General features: G+C 38.3%; 2 protein-coding genes across 3 annotated transcripts in view; both read left to right on the top strand.

The window, feature by feature from the left end:
* Positions 1-5988, top strand: part of smox (spermine oxidase) — a 107709-nt gene extending 101721 nt beyond the window's left edge. For both annotated transcript variants that reach the window (XM_028801553.2, XM_028801552.2), the window contains exon 7: positions 5526-5988. In XM_028801553.2, the coding sequence (XP_028657386.2) occupies positions 5526-5678 (153 nt within the window). In that variant the 3' untranslated portion in view covers positions 5679-5988. The remainder of the gene's footprint in view (positions 1-5525) is intronic.
* Positions 5989-8218: 2230 nt separating this feature from the next.
* Positions 8219-23389, top strand: part of si:dkey-37g12.1 (atrial natriuretic peptide receptor 1) — a 169383-nt gene continuing 154212 nt past the window's right edge. Inside the window, exon 1 of the mRNA XM_051928534.1 lies at positions 8219-8335. Within this exon, the coding sequence (XP_051784494.1) occupies positions 8219-8335 (117 nt within the window). The remainder of the gene's footprint in view (positions 8336-23389) is intronic.

Genomic DNA, 23389 nt, shown 5'->3' with positions numbered 1-23389 from the left:
AGTTTTATAAATGAGGGTTTCTCCTTTTTAGATAGTGCAAACTGTTTCTTCTTCATTGACGTTTTGTCTTGGAGAGCTTTTTTCATTTCATTGAAAATGAAAGCAGCAGCTGCCAAAATATGTAGCTTTCTTATTAATTTTTCAACATTGTGTAAAATAAATGTATAAAGAAACATAAAAGGTTTAAATACTGGTTATCCTTTTACACTAAAATATTACTAAAGAGATACAAAAAAAGTAAAATGGATATGTTCTTTTTCTTTAAGGAGATTAAATATCACTGAAGAAAGAAAAAAAAAAATTAAACAGCCAAATGGGGCTATGCATACGAACTTAAAAGGTTTAAATAAAACAGAAACATATATTTTATTTTTACTTGCTTAACTTGTGGAGGGTGTATCCTGTAGCAAAGCCCTAACTTTTTTCGTGAAAGCCCGTTTCAGTAAATAAGTGTTAAAAACAGGTGTAAAGATATTGACAATAAGCTACGCAAACCCAGGAAGACATGGAATCGTTTAAATCAAGTATCATTACATCTTCCTTTCTTAAAGAGAAGTAAGGCAGTACTTATAAGCGTACATATTTATATATAGACATACATATATATATATATATATACAGTATATCTATATCCGAAGCCGTGCAAGCACACTCTTGAGAATGCAACGTATAGTTGTACAGAAGAAAAGTAATCTTGCCTCAAATGAATGGCAATCTTTTGTAGGTCTATGAACTTAATTTAAACTTTAGGTTTACACGGTGCTTTCTTTCCGAAGTACCTGCACTCATGAATATGTCTATGTGTCAGTCGGTCAAATCCACGCGCTTCACACCGGCGAAGTACCGCTTTTAAATTTTTATTAAGAAGAAAATAAAACGTTTTTAAATTGAGGGAAAATATACTAATAACAGTTTGTTAAGGATCTGTTTTTTTGTGAAGCTGCCTTTACTCGAGTGATCACTTCGACCTGACTTGGTGGCCAAGTATAAGCGTTACCTGGTAGCTAACCACCCATACAATCAGATTGTGAATCAGACTACGAATGCCGTGAATGTAATTACACACTCACTGCACTTGCTTACGGTAATCGAACCTGGGACGTCAGCGCTAGAGGGGCTTAGCAGCGGTGAAGTATTGCTTTTAAATTTTAATTAAGAACAAAAGAAAACCTCAGAGGTTCGATTCCCGAAAGGGAGTGAAGAGAGTGTCCGGTTACCTACCAGGTAACGCTTATGGTTGGACAGCAAGTGACGTAACATCAGCCACGGTGCCTTCAGTTGTGAGAAGCAGATCATAGAATGATTGAAAATAGTTTTGCATTTACCTTTTTAGTAAAAGGCGAGCTTTTAAGCCTGAGAAATCACCCCGTAAATGCACACGTTTAATTGCACATGTGTTAATATGTATGGTTACACAGTATTAAAAGACAGTGAAGAACGTGATTTACCTTTGTTCCCGCGTTTGATAAAAGGTGAGCTTTTAAGCCTGAGAAATCACCCCGTAAATGCACACGTTTAATTGCACGTGTTAATATGTATGCTTACACAGTATTAAAAGACACTCAAAAATTAATGTCATTTACCATCAGCCACGGTGCCTTCAGTTGTGAGAAGCAGATCATAGAATGATTGAAAATAGTTTTGCATTTACCTTTGTAGTAAAAGGCGAGCTTTTAAGCCTGAGAAATCACCCCGTAAATGCACACGTTTAATTGCACATGTGTTAATATGTATGGTTACACAGTATTAAAAGACAGTGAACAACGTCAGTTACCTTTGTTCCCGCGTTTGATAAAAGGTGAGCTTTTAAGCCTGAGAAATCACCCCGTAAATGCACACGTTTAATTGCACATGTGTTAATATGTATGCTTACACAGTATTAAAAGACAGTCAAAAATTAACGTCATTTACCTTCGTTCCCGCGTTTGACTCGTGCTGTAAATCTCTTCCTTGTTTTTAGTTCACGTGATTACGTAGGAGGCGTGATGACGCGATACGTGACTCCGCCTCCTCCATTAGAGTATATGGACAAAAAATATGTTCCAGTTATGACCATTACGCGTAGAATTTCGAAATGAAACCTGCCTAACTTTTGTAAGTAAGCTGTAAGGAATGAGCCTGCCAAATTTCAGCCTTCCACCTACACGGGAAGTTCGAGAATTAGTGATGAGTGAGTCAGTCAGTCAGTGAGTCAGTGAGGGCTTTGCCTTTTATTAATATGTATAGATTACCTCACTGTAAACTTGCGATACAGTTATAATATTGCACAATCCGAGCCACTTTATAAAGCGCATATTTACATATGATGATGAAAACATTTTTAAGATGAAATGCAGCAAAATATGTTTATTATATTATACAGATAAAACTTTAACTACACGGTGCCGCAGTGCTTGCTAGTTCACAGATTGTTCCTGCCTCGCGCTGTATTCTTGCTGGTGCTGACACGACACTGGAAGGATAGATGGATAGAATAATTAAACACGTACTACGAAGATATTTTTCGATGTTCCTTAAAAGTTTTGAAGAATCAGTGTTCTAAGCTTACAGATGGCTTAACGTCTATTACAGAGCTGATTGTTTGGCGATTGGGTATTTGGAGAAAGAAAAGTAAGGACAGGAATTGGGGGTTAGTATGTTTGAAAGAGACAGTACTGCTACAATAAAGTATTTCATCGAAGGTCGCGCATGGTGCAGCAAGCATCCTGTGTGAGACATGAACAATCACTGCACCACCATGGTTCCCATGTTTAATAACGTGCTTTAACAACTATTATCATGAAAATGATATCAAATATACATCTCAGTATTTTAATTATTCAGAGAGCTGTAATATCACGAATGTAATGGATTCTGTTTCAGGAAGAGAAAGCCCGGAAGCACGTAGTGATTTACACACATACAGCACATAGAAGATCAAATACAAAACAAAGCATTTAACATGCTATTTTTGTTACGATGGGATTGAGAAACTAGTAAATGAAACAATTTTAAGATGAAGTTTATGATGTTCTACTTTAATGACAAAATAAACTACGTGATTAAAGTGGAAATTTAGAGATTAAAGTTGACATTTCGTGCTTTTTTTCCCACTGTGTGCCTTTTGTTTTCTCTGTACCCTAATAAGCTTTCATATGACACTCAGACGGTAGGCTACGACTCGCCTTTTCACGGCGACTTTGATATGTGACAACTTCTTTTTTATTTCGGGCACTGTGCGACTTTGTGAATGTGAGCTTTCAAGTTTCTCCGACACACTATGTCACTCGATCGACTTCCTTTTGTTGTTTATACCACTGTTTAAACCAACAAATAGTAAGCTTTTCCTTGCCTCCACTTGGTATTCGCTGAAATCCTTCTGTTTTCCCTCGTGCTTTTGCCATTGCCTTTTCACAGAAGGCTGAGCTTAAGGGCTGTTTATATTGATTTTCATATTCAAAGAGGCGTAATTCTGGGAGGAGTTGGGGCGGGACAGAAGGTGCGTGCACGTGCGTTACTTTTCACGCTGACTGGGATTTTTGAAGCGGAAGAACATGGAAGTTGGCGTTCGCACAGATTTATGCATCTGGATTTTTTTGTGCGTAAGAACATTTTTGCTTTTGTGCTTACGTCATGTTATAGTGCGAATTCTATGCACTGCGTTATGCATGAGGCCCCTGGTGACTATCCTGGTAACATCTTCAAGATGTGAGAGTAAAACCCTCACTGACACAAGTAGAACATACAGACTTCACACTTACTGTTACAGAGCCTGTTTTCAAAGTCATTGTCTGGAAACTGTCATAGCACCCTCTATTATGGTGTATTCATTTATTCACGTAACCATGTAATACACCTGAGCAGTGTTAATGCAGACAAACCAATAATGCAGGTTGTCAAATATAATGCTCTCAAAGCCGTAAACACAGTTTAAAGTACTTGCATTGTTCCCATTGACTGCACAACAGTAAAATTACTAGAGTGTGCAAACTGAAATAAAATACTGTCTGAACTTGTTATTTAAGTAGTATTCTTAAGGTGAGGTCATTTACACTAGTGGTTATTAAAGTGTTTTAGACCAAGGACCACTTTGTCAAAGTCAAAAATATGAAGAACCATCTACAAACACTCATTAACATAAATCAAGGATTCTTTAACTCTTTAATCCACAGACCCAAAATACTTAAAATTCAGTATCATACTGGGACCCAAAAAGATCATACTGATATCCTAGCCATAAAATCACAAATAACAATGGCTATATAACAAAAAACAGTAATACATTTTTGTTTCCTTTCAAGCGTATTTCTCATATGAATATTACTAAAAGTGAAAAGTGGAAAGCAAATGTATTGTTAATAAAACAATTATCATTCAAAATGAAATCGATTTATAAGGTGTAACACTGCCAGAAATGAAAATCTATCTGCTGCAGCCAGATGTTACGAGGGCATCCCCTTGGCCTGGTTCACTCGCTTGGGTTCTCAAAAATGAGGATCCTCTGAGCCAGATCACCCTCAAGGAATCGTGCCACTTGGCTAAACACTCCCTCACAATGCAGGTAATGTGCCTCATTCAGGACTCCATGAGCAATTGCTCGTTCAACATAAAGTCAAACCTGAGGTACCCAAGGATTCTCAGAAGAGTCACAGTACCAAAGGAGTCCAATCTTGGTCTCAGGTCACTGGCTAGCATCCATGTCTCACAACCATATAGCAAAACAGGAAGCTAAAGTCTTGGACCTTCATCCTTTTGCAAAGATATTGGGAGTGTCACACACCCCTTTTCCAGCGACCTCATGACCCCCCCCATAAATGTCACTGCCAAGGTAAGTAAACTTCTCGACAAGATCGACATTCTGTCTCCAGACAGACACACTGCCGATGGGTGTGTCCCAGGGGTCATTAAAGGCCTGAATCTTGGTATTTATCCTGGACACTCGCAAGCCCAGGCACTCAGACTCCTCGCTCAGTCTCTCGAGAGCCCCGATCAGAGCCTACATTGACTCTGCAAAGATCACAGCATTGCTTGAAAAGTCCAGATCAATAACATTTTGGTGAACCAACAGATGCCACACAGCCACTGGACACCATGTCCCTGCCCAACAGCCAGTACATGCAAGCACTGAACAGAGTAGGAGCAAGAACGCATCTCTGACAGACCTCAAATTAAACTGGGAAAAACGCAGAGGCTCTGCCTCCACTCTGCACAGCAATATTAGTATAACAGGCTGGCCTAAAGTGACTAAAGTAGTGAAAAAAGAATACATTGATGGAGTTTCAGATTAATTTTGTGATTAAGAATGCATTTTTGCAAATAATTTCAGATATTCCTTTTAAAAAGTTTGTATTTTTTTTGTATCTTGTAGAGCTATTGATTTCTCTTTAAAAAGAGTTTTATCATTCAACAATATAAGTGTGCCATTTGCTCCTGTCAACAAATCATAACTGTGTAAAGAATAAAAATATCTTATTGCACTTTTCTCTTGTAAGTATTGGTCACTATTGTATATCTAAATAAATTGTTGTCAATTTTGTTTTTCATAGCCTCTGCAGGTCTTGTTTGCTGGAGAATCCACCCACAGGAAGTATTATTCCACAACTCATGGTGCTTTGCTGTCCGGCCAGAGAGTGGCAGCTAACCTCATCGAGATGTACCAGGACTTGTACAATGAAGACACTGCAAAGCCTAGCATTTAAAGAACCACTGACTAGTGATACGGATGTGTGTCTAATGTGTCTTTTTTATATTTAGTAGGATACTTTTTTTATCTTCTCTGGTTTTTAAACTAGAATTATGTAGAGCTTATTTTGAGATGTACTGTAATGTTAGCAGAGAAAAGGTGCTTTCATCCGTCTTGTACTATTTTTCCTGATAATACATTCTTTTTGTAAGTTGAAAATAATCGATTTTAACATTTCTATCATTTTTCTGTTTTTGTAAGTGCCTTCTGCATTAAGTGTTATAAAAAGTAAATCTAATAAAGCATATCAGATTATTAATGCAGAATTAGATTACAGTGAATCCTTTAGTGTCAATGAGTATTAGGAAAAAAAAAGTGTTCTCTAGTTCTCTAAAACACCTTGCAATTGTGTGCAGTGTGAAAGGTGCTAATTAAAATAAACATTGCTTGAGGATGGAAAAGTCTTGTAAAGTCTATTAAAATGCCAAAAACCTACTTCTGGGTAACAAACATGTACAACCCAAAATTTATATCTTACTAGCTGATTACCCAGTGGCTTCGCTCACTGAGTGCAAGGGAAAAAAACTAAAATGTAGTATTTATAAAATAAGTTTGTTAATTACCAATGTTATTTTTGAACAAATAAAGAGCATTTACAATAAATAGAAATTATATAAATATTAATTATTAAGTAGTAAAACATTTTGATAAAAGAATTTGAAGAAGATATAAGAAGCGTATAAATTATTAAACAGTCAAACATTAACATTTAAGAAGTAAAGATACATTGAGTACTATTGTAGTGGTTTCGGGCAAACTACCTGCTTGACAACCTTGCACTATATGCCTGTGATTTAAGCGAAAAATTATTCTGAGAAATGTGGACGCTGCCTTTCCGTGCTTAACGGGCAGAAGGTCCAAACAATTCCCAAGTCTAATACTTAACCTGAAGAGGTCTGTACATCTTTTTAGATGTAAACTCTCCATTTTCTTAAAAGAATTCATCACAAAAGCAACCTTGAATGTTGCGGGGTTTTAGTGACCCAAATTCATCTTAAGGGACAGTAAGTAGCCGTGCACTGCAATTTACCAAGAGAGTCCCGCTTCGATAGCGCCAATTACACTTATTCGCAAAGATTTCCACTGTCCCAGGAGCCGATGGGGAACTTGAAGTTTGACAAACAGTGCGAGAAGAGAGGATGCTGCCCGAAACTGCGAAGCTGCTGACCAGGAGGAAAAGCCCGACATTCCATGCTCACAGCATCCACTTTGTTCTTATGACCCCTCCCCGCTGAAGGCAGTCTCGTCTTCACATTGTTTACAGCTCAGCGCAGTCAAAAAGTAGAAAGATGCAAAGCTGTTTTCTTCATCTCTTTTACTATCAAGGTGTAGCTCATTCCTCTTAAGTTGAATGAGGAGCCCAGCACACACAAAAATCTCCTACTCTTAGGAAAATTTAATTCCATTAAGTACGGAACCCAACCGAACCTTAGCCCCAATTTGATATCCTCATCTGGAGTTGTCTTTTATGAATTTATACAAAGGAAATAATCACCCCAATTCCTTAAACAATCAAAAAAGAATATATTATAAATCAAACAAAACAATAAACACCCTTTAAATCCTTGTCAAATCTATAATAACTACACAAACCCTAATTAATATGCCACCCCCTTAAACACTCTATAATATACTCCCCAGAGTAAATTACCCTATTTACAAACAGCACAAATATATTCACAGTACTTAAACCTATATTACATCTATATACAAATGCAAATTAGACACACGCACAATCCCCACACGTTCCCCAGTCTCTTTTATATCAACTTTCTTTTAAAGTCTAAATTCACACAGCCTGGGAAATCTTTAATGAATCCAGTGATCAAGTCAGATACGTTCTGCTGACTGAATTGACATGTAAAAGAAGCGATCTCACCGGCCTGGCGACGATTCCTTTGTTGAAGGAATAAGTCCGTCTCACCCGGGTGTCTCAGCGTTAGCGTCCGTCCATGGCCGACGCCCGCACCATAAAAGCAAAGTAAAGCTGTGTGCTCCGAAGGTCCTTTGAGGTTAGCCGGCACTCCTTCTCCGTGCACCCAACCGCCCTTATTACGGAGTCTCATTTGCTTTACTGCTGGCTTCTTCTTTACATTCACCTTCCCAGCTCCTTATTTAAACAGTCTTTTTTCTTCTTTTCAATATCAGTAAAATAACTCTCACACAAATAATAAGTTCCTATATTATAATATGTTCTGTGGTCATACGTAATTTCCGTTTCAAACACGAAAAGAATTTTATATATATAGATTACAATTGTGATGGTTGAACCATGGCTTTGGAGGAGCCTTGCAAGAGCTGATGGATCTACAGCTATATCACCTTTGCTGGCAGCACTGTGAAGATTATGTTTTTTGATTTTTCCTGTGCTGTCATTACCATACAGCCATCTCTGTTAATAGCTAAGCTCAGATATATGTAGGTGGATAAGCCTATGGTGTCCTGGATAATAGACTATCACCCAACTGACCGCAGTGTGTGAGACTCAAGGACGGTATGTCTGCTATGGATGTGAGTAACACTGAAGCACCACAGGCAACAGTTCTGTCTCCTTCTCCCTTCACTGTGTACACTTCTAACTACAAATATAACACCAGTACTTCTGGTGAACAGGTATAGAAGGAGGTTTTAGACAAACAGTAATCCAGCACTAAAGTCATCAGTGGCAAAGGAAGAACCTGGATTGTTACAACATCTATGATGGTAGAAGAAGGCTGCTGTGGTACAGTGATCTCTGATTGTTGTGGCATCTCCATTTCACCAAAACAATTTTACTAACCTGTCAAAATTGTGTGGACACTATAAGCATCCTGGCTTCACGTGCAATCATGTATATCGCCATGTGTAGAATTCACACTAAAACATGGCGTATGGACAAAAGTGAAAATGTGCATACGCACAAAAACATTCAGATTCACAAAATCATGCATAAGCCACCTTCCACGTTCTACAGCTCCATAAATCCTTGTCAATGTGAAAGTAACATAGGTGCATGCACCTGTTGCCCCACTCTGACTCCTCCCAGAATTATGCCCCTTTAAATATGCAAATCAATAGAAATAGCCTGTTACATTCAGTGTTTTGTGACGACAATGGCAAAAGTATGGGAAAAAAAAACTTCAGCAAATGCAAAGTGGAGGTAATGAAAAACGTACTATTTGTTGGCTTAAGCAGTGCTATAAGCAACAAAAGGAAATGATGGAGTGATACAGCATGATGGAGACAATCAAAAGTTCAAGTTCAGAAAGTTGCACAGTGCCCGAAATAAAAAAGAAGTGGTCGGATGTCAAAGTTGAGGTGAAAAGGTAAGTTGTAGCCCATCGTTAAAGTGTCATACGGAAGCATATTAGGGCACAGAGAAAAGAAAAAAAAATAGGGACACAGTAAAGAAAAATAAAGATTGAAATGTAGACTTTAATCTTGAAATTTCCACTTTAATCTCATAGTTCACTTTGTCATTAAAGTAGAACGTTGTAAACTTCATCTTAAAATCAATGTTTAATTTACTACAGTTACTCAAATACCATCGTAACAAAAGTAGCATGTGTTCCCCGACCCTGTCTTTAATCACTATGTGCTTCTTAAACAGGCCTTCTCTTTCGTAGACAGGAGCATGTAGGCGCCACACAGAATGCATTACATTTATGATATTACAGCAGTCTGAACATTTTAGAATAGTAAGATGTATACTTGATATTATTTTCAAAATGAAATGCATTAAAGCATGTATTAAATATGTCGGGATACAGTGGCACAGCGGTAGTGATGAGCTGGCACCCCATCCAGGTATTGTTCTTGCCTCCCACAAGATGCTTGCTGCACCATGCACAACCCTGAGTGGACTAATTTAATGCAGCACTACTGTCTCCATCAAACGAATCAACCCCCAGTTCCTCACCTTTCATTTTCTTTCTCCATGTAACCATTCGCCACCTAATGAGTTCTCTAATAAATAGCTTAGAACGCCGATCCTTCAAAACTTTTATGGAACATTGAAAAATCTTTGTCATACATATTTAATTATTCCATATATCCAGGGTCACACCTCTCCCAGCAAGCATCAAGTGTGAGGCAGGGACAAGTTCAAATAGACTGCAGCATGATTGAGTGGAATCCATGCAGATGCTGGTGGATTTATTTAGGCAGCGTGTACTATAAATGTCCTCCAGGGCTGGAAGGTGTATCACAATAATCCTCTGCACTCTTGACACAATCTGCCGTACAGCTTCCCGATCAGCTGCTGTGCAGCTATGATACCACACATACAGTACAATGGGATGAAATACTCTGAGTGGTGCACTGAGAGTAACAACGCAAAAGCAACTATGGGATTTGGAATAGTTTGTTCATTCCATGCATAATTATATTGTTTTAGAATTGATTAAAATCAAGTGAATTAAATTTGTAACCGATATGCAGTTAATTTCGATATATTTGATAAATCCCTCGTCACTGATGCGAATTTGGTAAAAGGGAGACCACAAAGAAACAGTAGCACTGGCATTGCTTTGATGCTGGAGAGAGCCAGTTTGCAAACCTGAGCAGAAAAGTATGTATGCAAGGGGGGAGGCTTCTGTGATAATGTGCATAGCTGTACGCCAAGTTTAGTTTTTATACATCGTGATGTGAGCATGAAAACGGGCGTCTGCAACATTTTCATGAGTATGCACTATTTATGCATGAGGCCCCAGGTCTTGTCATTTGCAGAAATTCTCAGATGATTCAGCACTTATGGGATGTTTCATAATGCAGATGAGGATCAGTATAAAAGTCAGGTGGAGAACATTGTTTCTTATTGTTTCTTAAGAATTATCTCCTACTTTAATTATCTCAGCCAAACTAAAGATCTGGTTATTGAGTTTCACCACACCAAAGAGCCTCTATTCCCGGTCACTATTCAGGAAGTTGGTGTAGAGGTGGTCCCCTCCTACAAGTACTTAGGGACCCACATCAAAGATAGGTTGGACTGCTCTATTAACATAGAGGAACTACTGTATAAAAGAAAGGGAAGAGCAGATTCTTTATTCTTAGGAAACTACATTCTTTTAATATAAGTAGGGACATCCTTCATTTCTTCTACAACTCTGTGATGGCCAGTGTGATAGTCAAAACTATGGTTTACTGGTCTGGTAACATCACTTCAAGAGAGGCCCACCAACTCAACAAGCTAATTAAAACAGTAGGCTCTATTATGAGATGCGCTCTGGACCCCCTGGAGGTAGTAGCAAAGGAGGGAACTAAAACAAAACTTAGTGCCATTATGAACAATGCTACACATCCTCGCTTTGACACATTAACACTGAGGACTTTCAGCCAATGAGTCATTTTTAGCAGAAGTGTGTCAACAAATGCTACTGGGGTTCCTTTATACCAACAACAATAAAACTGCATAATGCCTCACTACAACTATAACTGCATATTCAGAAGTTTCCTTTCTTTTTAGTTTTCTTTCTTTTTAATCCTTCAGATGTATATTTAAGAGGGGCCTGTTGTTTATTATTTATGTTTAATTTTTTGACTATATCTATCTATATAGCTATCTATCTACGTAGCTAGCTTTCTATCTACTTCTAATCTATTCCCAAAAATGGGTCAGAAAACAGAAAATCGGATATTGAAAAAGTATTTCCTTTATTAAATATGGCAAAAATAACAATTAATTCCAAGCCCCAAAGAAAATTCACAATCAATTTCCTGAAACATTGCTAAAACACTCTTAAGCATCTTCATAACTAATCATCCTTGATTTGTCCATAATATAAATCAGCTCATTCATTAATTAACAAGTTAAGAAACTGTTAATGAGGTAATTAATGGAAATGTTTCTGCACATTTGCTTAAGTTTGAGATACAGAGTCTTCACCATTCTTATACAGAAGGAAGGCTCACCTCCCAGGCCGACCACCACAGTGGACTTATCTCTCAGAAAAATGTTGTTAGGGAATTTATACATAACAAAAGAAACTGCACTATTTTTCCTATTGCTTTCATTATTTTCCACTTTTTGAAGCCATTTTTCAAAATTACAGGTATTTAGTGATAAATGCACCCACTGCACAAGCATGTTTTAGTGAAGTGAACAAAGGCAGAAGACTAGCAGGAGGCAGCTCAGAGTGTGTTGGCGCCAACAGTAGTACTCTTGTTTACAAAAGCCCACTCATGAGGAATGACTTTCAAAAATTTTTCAGCAGTATGTTGGGTAAAGTTTTTCCTTAGAGGAAAAATATTCTCTGGATACTGAATTTTTGAAATTAAAAAAACACATTTTTTAAAGTAACAAATCAGGTAAAGAAAGGTCAGATAAAGAAGACAGCTGTACCTGTCACAGGCTGTTTATTCAATGTCTTTGTCTGTTAGCGTTTAACTGCTTTAGCCTCCAAAGCAAAGGGGTGCATTGTACACAGTTTAAATCCTTGCTCTGAGGTGATCAATTAGAAAATACAGTAAGGGGTTTTAATATATATTTGACTTTACAATTTGCTTTCCTGGTCTTCCTATACTTCCCTATATCTATACTCTAAATTTCACACTTAGAAATGCCATTTAAGTTTTGCAATTCTAGTGCTCCTAAAGGGAAAAGGTAGGCAAGACTGCCAGAAAAGACGAAAGTGAGGAACGACCTGGGTGAAAAAGGGATGCCTTTGGCCCCTTGAACACTAGAGAAGAAGCAAGTGCCAGTAGCTTCCAAGGTTGCTTGATCATCTCCAAAAACACAGAAAGAGAGAGCAGATAAACAACATTTTAAAATGAACTCCGCCTTTCATGATTTTTCTCAGAGTTGTCTCTGTAATCTAAGAATTCAATCAGTTTTACTGGCCCTTAATCAGAATTGGGATAATTTTTGTTAAGAACACGAGCAGTGTGTACACAGAAGTCACTAAGCTTAACTTGTTTTTTGCTGTTTAAGAGGTTATTAGGCAGTTCACCCAGTGCTAATGATGGAGGAACCAGGATAGATGAGGGAGGCAAGCTTACCTTTCTATTAAGGAAACACTAATAAATAGACAACAAATTTAAAGTTAACTTTCAAATGCCTGCATGTTCTTAATAGAAAACTAATGGCCACTAAATTTGGCAGCATCTTTTTCAGATTTGTTGTCCTTCTATTTGATTGATATCATTCTGAATTTTTCTTTTGTTTTTTTCTAGTCTTTTTATGATTATCATTGACTCTTCATTAGTCTACTGAACAGACAGAAAAGAAATGAACAGATGGAGTCCTAGGGTGTGTGTGTGGATGATGTGGCACTGGGCTCAGGTGTCAGTCTTGACCTACACTATCTTCTTTCAATGGATGGCACCACTGCATCTTTGAATGTAAGGAGTGTCTTTTTAAACAGTAGCAGTATTACATTGTTCAGGTGCATCAGCCTATGTTGTGGGGTACAAAAATCTGTACATTTTGGTCTATATTTTTATTATAATTTGCTCAGTACAAAAACAGATTAACTTAACTATTTGCATGGACAGTTAACAACAAAAGCAATCTGTTTTCCTGAATCATAGTACCATTTGTTTCATCTGAGCAGGAATCCAGGAGATGTCTCAAGCTGTATTGATGATTTTATCACCTGTAAAGGTAAAGGCACCAGGACTAAACTGGTTTACACCTTGAGACAGGAGATTGTTGAAACATAAAGAACTGTATTGCTTGGGAAAATGGAAATTCTCAAACTAATGAAAGAGTTTGAGAACATTCATTCATCATATTGACAGCCAGCCAATTGGAATATCTAACAATCACGTGTTGCGAAACCCCCGGTAGAATTTTATAATAAATATGCCTTGTCTGAAGAGCGACATCAGAAGAAGAACAGAACAGAATGCCGTCAGAAGAGAGCGAGAGCAACGTGCCACCGTTTCCATCTGATCATCGGCAAAGCATCTCATGAGCAACTACGAGTGCTAGATCAGAAGCAACCTAGGACATTCATCCTTGTGATCTTTTAACTTTTCAAAAGTTTTTTCTAAAGACTATATACTGTATACCCATACTTTGCTATTCACATTTTCTTTTATACTTTTCTCTACTGGTATTATTATTGCTGTAATAAATACCACACTGCTTTTAACTTTCTATGCTTTCTCTTCATGTCTGTAGTGATTGAAGTAATAAGGTAGATTTCTTTGAGCACCTGGTGCAGCCGGAGGTTTGCCATACTCTTTGTACTGTGAGTTTTATTAAGGCTATGGGTGTGAGCTCCACCCTATAGAAGGGAAAAGTACGTAAAGTAAGTCATTCTTAGGCCTAAAAAAAAAAAAAAGGCCTATAGTCAAGGATGCTGAGCCTTTGTATGTTTGAATATATTCTTGGAGACCAAAAGTAATATTTAGATCTGAGATATATTTATGTTGTTTGTGCCGATAATAAGTAAGTCTCTTGAAGTGACAGGCTGTGTTATTCCTAAGGCACCTGTGTGCTTTAAAGTGGCAGAGGTTAACCAGCTGAGTGTATCATTCACGGGGCACTGTTGTGATTGGTGTCTGTGTCAATGTAAGTCTCTTGAAATGCTAAGAGAGTGGCAAGTTGTGTTATTCATAATGCACTTGTGTGATTTAAAGTGCTAGAGATTAACCAGCTGTGTCTGTGTCATTCACAGGGCACTGTTGAGTTTCTGTGTGTATGTGTATATACTGTATATGTACGCATTTGATAATCTTAAGGTGTGACAGTAAACCAACCCGGTAACGAACCTGAAGAGTACACTTACCCCTTAGGTAAAGGGTAAGTAGAGGGAAATATCACGATAACGCAGCTTACTTGATATGTTCTAATTTTCCATCTGGATCCAAATAGAGTTTCATACCTATACTGAGTCATTAGGGTTGGGACATGGACACTTCAGATGTACAGTAGATCTGAGCAGGCCTAGGAGGAAGCAGTCAAGCACAAGGTGATCAAATTAAAAGTACCATGATGCTTCAATTTAATAATAATTCTTTGCATTTATATAGCGCTTTTCTTACTATTCAAAGTGCTCAGCAATTGCAGGTTAAGGGCCTAGCTCAAGGGCCCAACAGAGCAGAGTCCCTAATGGTATTTACGGGATTCAAACCAGAAACTTTCTGATTGCCAGAGCAGATCCCTAGCCCCAGAGCCACCACTCTGCCCTCTGCGCTAAAGCCGCTTAAAGTTTTCAATACATTGCATTCATTGTGTAAATCAGCTAAAGGTTGAAGATATTACTGGACAAGATGCAACGTTTTAGCCATTGCAGGCCTTTAGTTTCTGCTGTGGAGTATATTATTGTGCTTTAATTGGTATAAAATGACCTCATCTATACCTCAAAATGTCTAATTTACAGGTACTAAGATGGTGCAAATTGAGTATGAAGTATTAAAGGGTTTGCAGTACAGTTGAGTGACGAGCCTGTTTTTTTGTTTGTTTTTTTAATAAAAATAATGCTTAAATATCTAGTTTTTAATCTAGGGATTAAAACTACACAGACAGGCTCGATCACTAAATGTCAGATAATCCATGCCTCACATTAATTCAGAATCTCTTCATACAGATTACCGGATGTAAACAGTGGAGTCATTCTCTGTGTGAGTGCAAGGGAATAGGAATTAAGATATCCTCCTGAATTTTATACTGAATGCATATAAACATTGTGCGTTAGTAATTGCAAAAACGTCCAGTTATCACACAGTTCCTTTTCAAACCTCTTTAAAATTCTTTGAAATATAAAGATGTTTCATTTTGTCTCTTATCGCAGTCTTTTGCTGGCATTTTAGATTAGCTATTTAAATTAGATATGACTGTAAGTCAGAATGAAGCCAGGATTTAAACAACGTGCTAACAAGTGGATGAATTTCAGTGTGTGTTCTTAAAATATCAGTTAGCGTCCTCCCACAGCCCCTCTTCTATAGAGCTCTATTTACAGATCACTCCTAAACATTCATTCATTGAAAAGGTCTAAAATATCATCTAGAAGAGTTGAAGACCCCCAGCCCACACAGTATGAACACTGAGTACGGTGCTTAGTTGCCACACAACATATTTAGAAGTAAATTCTGTACTCTGCAAAGAGGCCTTTTTCTTGCACACACAAAGAAATGCCTAGACTCCAGTACAAAGAGTGACATTAATATTGGTTGTTCAGTGCACAAACCGGTACAGTGGATTTGATCCTGCAGGGTGACATGACATGAATTACTTACAATCAACTTGCACTAACCTCTACACTATGTGTCTTGGGGTTGCAACCCCACCTAAATTTTAGGTTTTTCTCCCACCTATACAGTCCCTTGTTATTTTCACTGAAACACACCATACAGCAATGGACACATACCATTTTCAACATTTCCATTTGTTAAGGCCCAAAATCACAACTATCCATCCATCCATTATCCAGCCCGCTATATCCTAACTACAGGGTCATGAGCATCTGCTGGAGCCAATACCAGCCAACACAGGGCGCAAGGCAGGAGGAAACCCACGAAGACACGGGGAGAACAAGCAAACTCCACGCAGGGAGGACCCAGGAAGCAAACCCGGGTCTCCTAACTGTGAGGCAGCAGCACTACCCACTGCACCACCCAAAATCACAACTAGTTCTGTTGAAATTTCTGAATGAGAAATATTTCATACTGATAAAAATTAATACATCAGGGCAAGGATTTGAACCCAAAGCATTTACTTGCAAGGCAGACATGCTAACCACTACACCATAGTTTCTTTGGAAGCATTACACACCTTTCTAATTATTCTAAGTCAAACAGCGTCCTCCTCCTGCCTCCAAAACAGAGTAAAAGTGAGTTTTAGAACTCAATCCACATATGAGGCACAGTTCCATTATTTTCTTTCACCTCTAACTCTTGCTCTTTGTTCAAATAATACAGTCTGATATACAGTATCAACTGAGGAAGAACTGTAGACCAGTCTTACTGGTGGTGTAGTGGTTAGTTGGCATGCCTCTCAACCAGTATGTTACAGTTTAATTCCCATGTATACTTTTTCCTTCAATGATCAACAATTATTTCTATATACCTGTCATTATTGCTTGCCACTGCTTGTCAGCTAACAACTCTCATAGTTCATGAGTGCAAAAAGACATTTTTTCATACTGCCACCTTGTACCTGCTTCTCAAGTAACTTTAGGTAATGTCTGAGAAACTATGACCCACATACAAAACAACCAATGACAGATTTTGAAATAAAAATCCTTTGTGGGCAGTATTAACCACATAAGTTTTCATTTAAGGGCAGATATGCTAACCACTACACCACAAATTGGGGGCGAAGCTTTGGCACAGAAAAAACTTTACTATTTCTTGACAACCACATGGTGCCCTCCACCTACTCCCAAAAAACAATGAAAAGTGACTTTTACAACTTATTTCAGTATATATATATATATATATATATATATATATATATATATATATATATATATATATATATATATATATATATATATATAAGGTAACATTACATTATTACCTTCCATCTCAGTTTAATGCCCTTTGTTCTAATTATACAGTATAATGTACAGTATCACCTGAGAAAGAGGTGCTGACCAGTTTTAATGGTAGCATAGTGGATAGGATACACATCTATAAACCAACACCTCTGAGTTCAATTCCCACAGATGACAAACAATGTTTTCTTTCCTTAAATTAAACAAAAAAAAAAACTCATCCATATTTGTCATTCCTCCATGACACTCCTTTTTAGGTTTTCTGTGTCTCATTTGATTATGCTTTGTTTTCCAGTCAAGCCTTAGTCAATTCCACACACAAAATATGTTCTTCATTACCTTATTAAAGGCTTCACCAATCCACATTTATGTGTACACTCCTGATATACACATTGAGAAGCCACAAGAACAAATCATTACCAACATTTCTCATAGCTCAAAAAGCACAGCAAAGTGCAATATGTTCAGATGAAACACCTGTGACGTTAAGTGTCAAGCTGTTGCGAATCCATGTTATATTACAGTACAACTTGGTAAACATTACAGCTTCATTTAATTGTCATATATTTGAAGACAATATCTGAGCAGTTGATCAAGAAATAGTATTCTTATAACCTTCTTCCTTCCTCCTCTGCATGATTTTGACTTCTTCAGTGATTACTTTCACAACTCCATGTTTACAAACAAACCAGTTTAAATAGCATAGTGGAAAGGGAGCACAGTTGTTAATTCGAGGGCCAGGGCTTGGTTCTTGCATGATACATGAATATTTGACAAAACAGTATCTTTTAATTTTTCTTAATAAGATTGTAATAAAGTGAGATTTTCCCCAAAATTCAAAAGAGAATACAATTTCACAACATGTTGCTCTTTTCTGGCCTTTCCTCTCATGCACTCTCTCTCTGGTCACTTCTACACACTGTACAGTCTGTCTCCTGTTGGATGACACCATGCTCTGCCACCATACATACCTTCTTCTTGTTCTTTCGGCTGCTCCCGTTAGGGGTTGCAACAGCGGACCATCCTTTTTCATTCCTTTCTGTCTTCTGCATCTTGTTCTTTTACACCATCACCTGCAAGTTCTCTCTCTCCACACCCATAAATCTTCTCTTAGGCCTTCCTCTTTTCCTTTTGCCTGGCAGCTCTATCCTTAGCATCCTTCCCCCAATATACTCAGGATCTCTCTTCTGCACATGTCCAAACCAAAGCAAACTCGCCTCTCTGATTTTGTCTCCTGACCCTCTAATGTACTTGTTTCTGATCCTGTCCATCCTTGTCACACCCAATGCAAATTTTAACATCTTTAACTCTGCCACGTCCAGCTCTGTTTCCTGCTTTCTGGTCAGTGCCACCATCTCTAACCCACATAACATAGCTGGTCTCACTACCGTCCTGTAGACCTTCCCTTTCACTCTTGCTCAGTGGCGTAGCTCGAGTTTGCGCCACTCAGGGCGAGGCGGGGCTTCAATTTGCCGCCCTCCAATATATCTGAATATGTTAACCTATTTAAATAGAAAATTAAAATGACGTATGGAGAAAAATTAATATACATGTTGCATATATTTATTTATATATAGAGAAACAGCAATATTTTTTCACATATAATTATTTATAAGCATCAACTAGACAAGAATATAGTATAGACGCACTGATAAGCTCTGATTATTAGTTCTAATTTCTGATTATTAGTTTAATATAATTACGCTGCGAAAACCAGAACCGGTGTAGTGTACAAGCGATAGGTGGGGATGAGCAAGAATGCATTCGGATTGTTAACGAAACAAAATTATACATTGTGAATTAGTTGCTTATCTTCCTTGAAATTATTATCGGTGTAATGTTTCTGTTTATTTTTGTTATTGCCTCATAAATATCAACTGCCGTGTCTGATGCCGTCACAGAAGGACCATCTGAAAATGATTTTTGAAGCATTTGTGGATGAAAATCAGAGAATTTGACTTTTTTCTGTCATGAGTGATATTTTTCCGAACCCTGCTGCTTACACGTGAAGTGTTCTGAGCCTTTTGGCCAATAATGCCGCCCACAAAAATGTGCCGCCCAGCACGGACCACTCCCTCCACCCGCCCCTAGCTACGCCACTGCTCTTGCTGATACCCATTTGTCACAAATCACTCCTGACACTCCTCTCCACTCATTCCACCCTTCCTGCACTCTCTTCTTCACCTCACTTCCACTATACCCCTTACTGTGTACTGTTGATCCCAAGTATTTAAACTCATCCACCTTCGCCAATTCTACTCCCTGCATCCTCACCATTCCTCAGACCTAAACTCTCATTCATACACACAAATTCTGTCTTGTTCCTGCTGACCTTTATTCCTTTCCTCTCTAGAGCATACCTACACCTCTCTAAGGTCTCCTCAACCTGCTCCCTACTCTCGCTACAGATCACAATGTCATTAGCAAACATCATAGTCCACGGGGACTCCTGTCTAATCTCGTCTGTCAACCTGTCCATCACCATTGCAAATAAAAAAGGGCTCAGAGCCGATCCCTGATGTAATCCCACCTCCACCTTGAATGTATCCATCACTCCTACCGCAGACCTCACCACTGTCACACTTCCCTCGTACATATCCTGTACCACTCTTACATACTTCTCTGCCACTCCCGACTTCCTCATACAATACCACAACTCCTCTCGAGGCACCCTGTCATATGCTTTCTTCAGGTCCACAAAGACGCAATGCAACTCCTTCTGGCCTTTTCTATACTTCTCCATCAACACCCTCAGAGCAAACATCGCATCTGTGGTGCTCTTTCCTGGCATGAAACCAAACTGCTGCTCAATAATCATCACCTTACTTCTTAACCTAGCTTCCACTACTCTTTCCCACTTCATGCTGTGGCTCATCAATTTTATCCCCTTGTTGTTACTACAGCTCTGCACATCCCCCTTATTCTTGAAAATTGGTACCACTACACTTCTTATGCCACCATCCATACCTCATGAATGTAATCTTTAGGTAAGTCATTAATTTACAAGTGTTTCCTGAAATCAATCCTTAACCCTGCTATCCAGAATAGAAATTCAGAGAAACTGGAGTCTATCCCAGAAAGTCTTGGGCACGAGAAACATTCCCTGGAAAGGGCACCAGCCACACACACATCAAGGGACAATTTAGCATCAACAATCCAGGTAACATGCTCATCAGTGGACTGTGAGAGGAAACCAGACCACCTGGAGAAAACTCACACAGGGAAAGCATGGACACTGCACAAAGGGTGCACCCATTATGTGGAATCTCACCACTGAACCGATTCCAAAATCCCATTGTTACAAAAGTGGCATGCTCTTTCATTATCTCCACACTCTTTCACCCAATCAGCAGTCACTAAGAGTTCCTTAAGTTAAGATTTACAATTGAAATAATATCATTTCCAGAATGAAATGCATGTGTATGACAACACTTAGCGTACAGTGTCTCTGAGCATTATTCTGCAGTGCTGCTTGAATCACATTCTTTTACAGTACTTTCTGAGTGCTTACACTTGATTTCTGAAACTACAGCTCATTTTATCCAAACTCTATACACAATACCCATACATACTCACACAATCCAAAACATGTCAGACATCTCATGTAAAACGCACACTTCATTCAAACCATACTGACTCTTTTAAAAATTGTATTTTTATATCAAAACTCTACATCAAAACATCACATGAATACAAACTAATAGGAAAATGCAAAACAATGCAATCCATTTTGCTTTTCAGTGTGCAGTGAAATTGTTGGTCTGCGGTCTGCTGCTTATGGATTAAATACAAGCTGCCTCTCCCTCTTTCAGAGTCTTTTTGCACTTCTGAAAAAACACACATTTACTCATCTTTGTGTATTTTTTGTGAAATGTGCTATATCTAAATCTACAGGTACTATATGTATTACACTGCAGAGGCCACAGTTACTCTACCCATCTTCATTTCCAAATTATTACATTATGCCAGCCACTGTAAAATACGACACATTGGCCCACACATGTTGACCTTTTTTTCATATGTTCAAGCCATGGTTGATGACATTTCTTCACATTTAATCAGCTGAAATGCAATAAATGACCTAAAGGGCTGAAAAGAGACGCAGTAAACTGCCAGAAGTTTACATTTTAAATTTAGCTTCACAAACACTGAAAATGAAAATATCAGATTGTTACAAATGGGCCTTGTTCAGGGACAAACTGTTTACCACCTAAAGATGTCCTGCAGCAATTAAAGTAAATTAAGCCTTCTGACGTACTGCTTGGACAATATTACATTGGCAGTAGTGTATATGCACACTCTGAAGGTACTATCTGTTATGTGTAGTGCAGCAGTGGTAGCTTTGTGTTCACCTTATTGTACATACAGTCAAACTTGGTTTTAACGAACTCAGGTATAACGATTTCTCGGTTATAACTAAAAAAATGTTATTTTTGAAAGATATACTAGCTATTGACATGTAAATCTGCCCAGTTATAATAAGCGAAATCTCGGTTATCATGAACAATTAAGTCAATATATATATGAACTAAAGATAAAAAACAGCACCCCAATAATCACTATCCTGCACATACCTTCTAAGTTGTAGTGCATATGCACCACAATGTCTGTAATGATTCATTTGAAAACCTAATTAAAAAAAAGAAATGAAACACTGCCACATTACAGATACATGGATGCTATCTTTTCTTCTTTTCTGAGTGTATAAATGTTTACAGTGAAGCCCTATTGATTGTAAATTATAATAATAAAATTACACACATCGCAACCTCAGGAATAAAGTCTACTCACCCGCAATCACTCACTACAATTCAATTTTAGTCCCACACCACAAAAGTTGGGATTGAGTAGGTGGAAATGCAGACCACTACCTTGAAGTTATGAGTTGAGCTCATTCAAAACAGAGGAACCTGTTAATTGTTCCTGGAACATCCACACTCCCCATTTGGGTTTTCAAGGGCTGTCCCACCACAAAGAGGTACCTGACAGTTCTTTTGTACTTGAATGTCCAAAAAACAGCTTCAGTTCAGATAAAAAAACTACAAAGTCAGTCATTGACCTTTGGTACACTGTATACTTTTGAACATCATTATGTTCAAAAATATCATTCACTATGGAAAATCATGTCTAGCACAGAAAAAAAAGTAGCAATAGACTGCTTGGATTCATATCACGTGGGCTGTTCCTTCCAGTCATGTCTCTCCAGGTATTTCTATCATTCCCCTTGAGAGTGATGAATTTTCCCAGTAGGACCATAGAGTAACTGGATGGAGTCCTTTAAAGCACTGAATCCAATATCACTAAAACAAATGACTACTCTGCACTGTTGTTAGGTGCATGAATGCAAACAACTATAACTATACACCCAGTTTGCACTACTCCCATGGGCCAACTCAAGAGCAATGGAAGGAGACCACCCTTGATCAAGCAGTACGATTCCACCATCTAGTGGGTGGTGTACCCCGGTGGCAACACCACACAACTTTTTTTGAGTTGAGCCTACAAACACACTCTCAGGCTTTGCTTGGAGGGTGGGTTCAGTTATCCCTTGTCACACATGTGCGCATGGGAGGCAGCTAAATGGCTCAAAAGAAGGTAATTCCTGGATAGACCAAGTGGTGGCAGAGTACACTAATCCTTTCTCTTGTCTTCACACAGACTTAATGCGGGAAATTCCACCTGGCCCACATGACATCATTTCTGGTTCCGCCGCAGAAGATGTCACTTCCAGTTCCTCTCCTGATTGACATCATTTCCCCCCTGTGACTTTAAAACCATCTAACCTGTACTATTGCTTCAGTTCTGTTTTGGACTCTTGTCTGTAAAGACCATTTCCTCAAACTTTTGAATTTGCAGCCAACTTTCAAGTATATGGGAGGCTGCTCTGAACCTTTTTGTTCGGTCAAGGATTGATTATTTACCACACCCTTTTCTGAAGAAATTTCTCTTAGATCATGAGGATCAAATTATGGATTGCACTTTATCTGGCCCCATCCTTAGACCAATTCTGCTGTGAGAAACTCTGGTACATGTCCCCTAAGAAAATAGCTCAAAAGATTATTGAAGCACGCAAGCCCCATCCATTGTGCCAAGGTAACAATCCTAGAGTGCGAGAAGTGTTTAATCATTGTTCATAGCAAATACATACTTAATGGAGCAAATATTAAAACATAATTTAGTCCATTTCCATTTGCAGGTCTGTATGATAGGGCTACAACTATTCTGCTGATGAAGTTTTAAAAAAATC

This window comes from Erpetoichthys calabaricus, chromosome 5 (genome assembly GCF_900747795.2).
Source record: "Erpetoichthys calabaricus chromosome 5, fErpCal1.3, whole genome shotgun sequence".
Classification (NCBI taxonomy): Eukaryota; Metazoa; Chordata; class Cladistia; order Polypteriformes; family Polypteridae; genus Erpetoichthys; species Erpetoichthys calabaricus.
Note: the sequence above shows the minus strand (reverse complement) of the source record. Positions and strands in the feature narration are given on the sequence as shown.